Raw genomic sequence first — 5020 nt, 5'->3', positions numbered from 1 at the left:
CCTCCTGCTCCGAAGCCATGTCGCCAGCGCCGCGCCGCCAGGCTGAGTGGGCCCCCGTGACCCGCACTCAGACCAGCATCACGCGACCGGGCGGGCGGTGCCGACACCCGCGGGGCGGGCCCTGGGCGCCCCGCCCCGGCTCCTGCAGCACTCGGGCTTCGGCCCTTCCCCGCTTCGACTCTGGCCCGGCCCGTCCCGGACTCGCTCTACAGCAGGCCACCCTAGCCGCGTCCCCCAGCTGCCGGGCTGGCTCCCACCCGGTTTCTGGCGAAAGGCAGAGGTGGCTTGGGAGTACTCTGGGACCCCAGGAGGAAGCCGGAGGTGCCTGGGCAGATCGCAGGCTTGGGTCTGTCCCTGAACCAGCTCCCCCTACTGGGTTAGGACCTGAGGAGGTGTGGCCATATTTGCATTTTGCCCGGACTCTGGCTGAGGCCGCCGCGGAGGACCGGCAGCGGTTCAGGGAAGACCCGGAAGAGGCCAGATTCGGGGCTGGGCTGTGAGTGTGGGCCGATTGGCCAGGTCAGCAGCAGGGCTGGGTGTCCGGACCTCACCAAAGCCTCTCTTGACCGCCACCCCTCCTAGTTCCCATTGCTGGGGGACCTCACAGCCCCCCTGCCCTGCTTACTTTGTTGTTTTAAACTACCAGGGTGTAAAACTCTGCATTTAAGAAACACTCGTGTGAAAAATACGGAAGAGCGGCTTAGGCCATCATGGGACCAAACTTTCTTTATGATCTAGGTTGATGTCAGTTCCCACCCCTGGCAACCCGTGTGTGCGGAGCACCCCTGAGGGTTTTCCTTTCTGAAACAGACTGCAAGCCTGTCTCCGACCTTGTCTCCGGCTCGCTTCTTGGTCGGTTCCAACTGCCGGCGCTTCAGCTAGCAAAGTGCTCAACCCTTGTGTCGCCCAAAACGGTTCCCACCAAACTCACTGACATCGAGTCTGTTCTGACTCCGAATCACCCCCATTGGTTTCAGAGGCTGGAAATCTTCACGGAAGTAGATTGCCCCATCTTCCTTCCATGGAGCAGCTGGTGGGGTGTGAACCGTTGACCTTCTGGTTAGCAGCCAGATGCCTTGCACACTATGCTGTGAGAGCTGAGAGTCACTGGCATTGGCTTGTTTTCCCAGATCTGCCAGGTTTTCCGCCCTCAGCAGCTGCAATCTTGCCGCTTCTGTCGCTCCTTTTAGTGAAAATACTTGCGTTCTTCTTGGACAGATTGCAGCTTTCGCAGATTTCACCCTCAGGACAGCTTTAAAAAAAATTCAAATGGAACTTCAGGACAGGAAGTGCTAAGTAAGATCTTCCTCCAGGCCTCCTCCTCTGTACCCCCTGGTAACACAGCTGTTAGGCTCCTGTGGGTGGGTTCTGGCCCACATGGCAGCCCCCACCCCAGCTCCCCCTACTGGGTTAGGCCGCTGAGCATCACAGCCGGTCCTGGCCCAAGATGTGTTCATGGCCCTGAAAGGAGTTCCTTTCTGAGGACTCTTGGGCTTGCCTCAGGGCCTCTGCACTTGCTGTCTCCCTGCCCCCATGTGTCAGGGCCCCATTCACACAGGTCTCTGCGCCTGTGCCCCCTCCTGGGGGAGAGTCTCCCAGGTCACATTATTGCAGACACTGTCCAGTCCTCACTATTCTGCCCCACCAGCTTAGACATGGCCAGTGCCCAGCCACTCAGTAAGTGTGGATAGGAGGCATGAGGGCTGGCTTCCGAGCCCGGCGAGTGTTCAGTGTGTGCTTGCTGAATGAGTGAGCGCCAACAGCTTGTTGGGCTGCAGGTGGAGGAGAGGAAAGCTGGTGGAAGACGGTTTCCAGAGCAGAGTCCATGGGAACCCTTATCGCCCTGCAGGGCTGAGCAGCAGAGACAGGCATCTGTGCCCTTGAAGGCTGGGTAGTAAGGCAGTGACACCTATCTGCAAGAGAAGCTTACCTGAGCCACGTGGCCCAGCAGGTAGCAGTGCAGTGAGGGGAAAGTGGGCATGAGCTCCTATACTGCCTGCCCAGGGCAGGTCTGTGGCCAAAGAGCCACCTTTGTCTGCAGGCCTCCTCCAAGGGGCTCAGGGGAGGCCACAACAGGCTCCCTGGCTGTCCTCAGGGAGTGGATAGCAGAGAACCCTGGGAAACGTGGCAGCCACTTGCTTGCCCCTTCACCCTGTGTCTGGCACTGGGGGTACAGCAGGGGTTGACTGGCCCTTACCCCTTCCCAAGTTGCTTCTGCCTCAGCACAATGACCGGGGTGGGACACCCACTGGTCTGGGACTCCTGGACACACCAGGGTGTGAAAGCAAAGGGGTTGGGCAAGTGCCAGGCTGCTGGAAAGTGAGGAGTGGGGGAGGAGGAAGTGCTCAGAACAAGAAGGAGGCGAGGCCATGCCTCGGTCCAGTCCAGCCTTTCTGCACCCTTCTGGGACCTGGCCATGGCCAGCCCAAGGGCCTCCTTGAGCCTCTCCACAACCCGCAGGGCTAGCCTCCCTCCTTCCCTGTGGGGCTGCCCTGCAGGGGCTCTGAATGCTTCGGAAGTTGTGCCGCCTGTGTGCGGTAGGCTCAGGCCTGGACACTGCTGGCCTGAGGTCCCGAGCAACCACAGTGTCACTTGCTAGTGGCTGCTGACCTCAGCATCCACAGAGGTGTCCCTTCCAGTTCCCTCCGCAGGCCTCCCCCAGCATGGTTTCCCACCCATGGGAGGCAACAACACTGTGCCACCCAGGATGAGGGTGTCCAAGGAGCAGCCACTGTAGGCCAGGCTGACGCCTCCTAAGAGCAGAGGACTCAGGTGACTGCCACATCAGCCACGAGGAAGCGAGCAGATGCTCTGTAGCTTGGGGTCTAACCGGGCTTCCCGGGGGTGGGGCGGGTACAGGAGTGGCCCTTCAGGGGCTATCAGGCCTGGGCAGAGGGGAAGGGCTGCAGAGGGGCTATCATCCCTAGATCCCAGAGGGAAGGGCACCTGGGACCCCCTGAGAACTGGGGCCTCGTGCTGAAGCAGGACAGGTAGGGGGATGAGGCTGCAGAACAAACGGCTTGGAGGCTGGGACTCTGGCAGGGCCCCTACTAAAGGGGAGGCCAGGAATGGATAGGCTCAATTTGGGGGTTCCACTTCTGGGAAGCACCCCCATTTTTTTACATGTGGGAGCCTCACTTCAAAGGAGGAAGTCCAGATGAGAAGCAGACCCAGGCCACGTGGGGCCACCCTGAGCACAGCAGCTGCCCCACAGCCTGGGACCCAGGCACAAGGGGCCATGGGGCCCAAGGACACAGTGGCCCAGGTAGGCAGGCTGGCAGAGGACTGCCGAGGGGGCTGGAGGGAGGCCAGCCGAAGGGGTGCAGTGGACTCTCGTGCTGGCGACTGTCCAGAGGGGGACTGGCAGCCATTCGCTGATCTAGCCCTGAAGGCAGACGGTCTACTTAGAGAGCAAAGGCTGCAGATGACTGGTGGTCCATGCTCGGGCCAGGGGGCGGTCTGGGAAGACTGTCAGGGGAGGGATGTGGACAGGCAGGTTCTGGAGCATGGGCAAGGGCTGGGTGGGGTGTCCCTGTCAGACAGCATCCTGGGCAGCTCCTTGACTTTGAGAGGGTCCCACTGGGGCCGGCTGCTGGCCCAGAGATGGCCTCTAGAGCCCGACTGCAGAAGGCAAGTCCTCCCTCCCACACTGGCCAGCCAGGGTGACCAGATGTGGCTGGAAGCTCCCAGGCTGACCTGTGAGGAGGCTGTGGGAGCCAGCAGGGCAGCTGTGGAGGTTGTCAGCTAGAGGAAAGAGCTGGAGCAGTGGCCCTGAGCCTGGGGGCCGGGGCAGGGCTGTCACCAGATGGGGATCTGAGGACAGAGGAGAAAGTGGCTTTGTCCTGAAGCCGGCAGGAAAGGCCAGGCTGTCCCAAGGGACCAAGGGAGGAGCTGGCAGCGGTGGGGACAGAAAGGCTTCTGTGTGAGGGGATGCGCCCAGCTGGCTGGAGCCCGAGGTCCCCTCGGGGCCTTCCTGGCATAAAAGAAGGGGCCCCAGGGGCTGCTGGTTGGTGCCTGTGGCCCAGGGACCTTCAGGGAAGAAGATCCGTGGCAGCTGCAGAGGAAAGGTGGGGTCCCTGGAGGGGTGCGCCCTTATCATTTTCCCACGAGGCCACCCGGGGACAGGTTTTCTTCAAGGCGCCAGGCCCGGCCCCTCTGAGGGTGGCCCGGCGGCCAATCGCGGCTGGGGCGGGAGAAACGACTGCAAACACTGCAGGGAAGCCGGTGGCAGGTGGGCGAGAGACGAGTGGGGAGGTCCACTCTAGGCTCCCTCCCTCTCCTCCGCCGGATGGGATGGGGCCAGAGGAAGGGGATCCCGGCCCTGCACCCCGCGGGCGGCAACTCCAGGCGAGCGGGCCTGGCAGCAGAGGGAGCGCGCTGGGCGCGGGCCCCTGGGCAGGAGAAATCAAACCAGGGCTGGCTGCCTCTGAGCCAATCCGGGAGGCGATGGGCCGGCGTTGGCCAATGGCTGCTGCGAATGCTAATGAGGGGTGACGCGGCGAGGTGGGCCCCATTCAAAAAGTAGCAGCTATTGTCGGGAGGGCTGCGCACGCCGGGCGCGACCCGCCGCCTCCCGGTCTCTCGGACGCGCGCCGGGCAGACGCGCGGACCGACCAGGAGGCAGGCCCCCGGCGGATCCCGGCTCAGACGTGGGAGCAGGCTCCGGGCCAGTCCCCCGGGCTGGACCCGAGAACAGACTAGCCGGCAGGCGCCCATGGCCGCGGCTGCGATGGCCGAGCGGGGCCGCGTGCTGCCCGCCGCCGCGCCCGCGCCGGGCCTGGGCACCGAGGGGCTGCCGCGCGCCTTCCTGCAGAGCCTGCGCACGCTCTTCGACATCCTGGACGACCGGCGGCGGGGCTACGTGCACCTGCGTGAGATCGAGTCTCGGTGGCAGGGAGCCGACGCGCGCGCGCTGCCCGGCGGCGTGCTCGAGGGCCTGCGCCAGGCGGCCCCGGCCAGCGGCTACCTGACCTTCGAGCGCTTCGTGGCCGGCCTGCGCTCCTCTCTGCTGAGCGCCGAG

At 63.6% G+C, this 5020-nt stretch overlaps 2 protein-coding genes across 2 annotated transcripts in view; one reads left to right on the top strand and one right to left on the bottom strand.

Annotated features, from left to right (window-relative positions):
* The window catches only part of UAP1L1 (UDP-N-acetylglucosamine pyrophosphorylase 1 like 1), a 9205-nt gene extending 4489 nt beyond the window's left edge, over positions 1–4716 (bottom strand). Inside the window, exons 1-2 of the mRNA XM_007947066.2 lie at positions 4116–4716; positions 3697–3813 (exon numbers count right to left, since the gene is read on the bottom strand). Coding sequence (XP_007945257.2) covers positions 3697–3813; positions 4116–4716 — 718 coding nt within the window. The remainder of the gene's footprint in view (positions 1–3696; positions 3814–4115) is intronic.
* SAPCD2 (suppressor APC domain containing 2) overlaps positions 4715–5020 on the top strand; it is a 5909-nt gene continuing 5603 nt past the window's right edge. Inside the window, exon 1 of the mRNA XM_007947065.1 lies at positions 4715–5014. Within this exon, the coding sequence (XP_007945256.1) occupies positions 4715–5014 (300 nt within the window). The remainder of the gene's footprint in view (positions 5015–5020) is intronic.

Source organism: Orycteropus afer, unplaced genomic scaffold (assembly GCF_000298275.1).
Source record: "Orycteropus afer afer isolate SDZICR_OR568_19922 unplaced genomic scaffold, OryAfe1.0 scaffold00174, whole genome shotgun sequence".
In the NCBI taxonomy this organism is placed as follows: Eukaryota; Metazoa; Chordata; class Mammalia; order Tubulidentata; family Orycteropodidae; genus Orycteropus; species Orycteropus afer.
The sequence above is the reverse complement of the archived record's forward strand: the minus strand, read 5'-3'. Positions and strand labels throughout refer to the sequence as shown.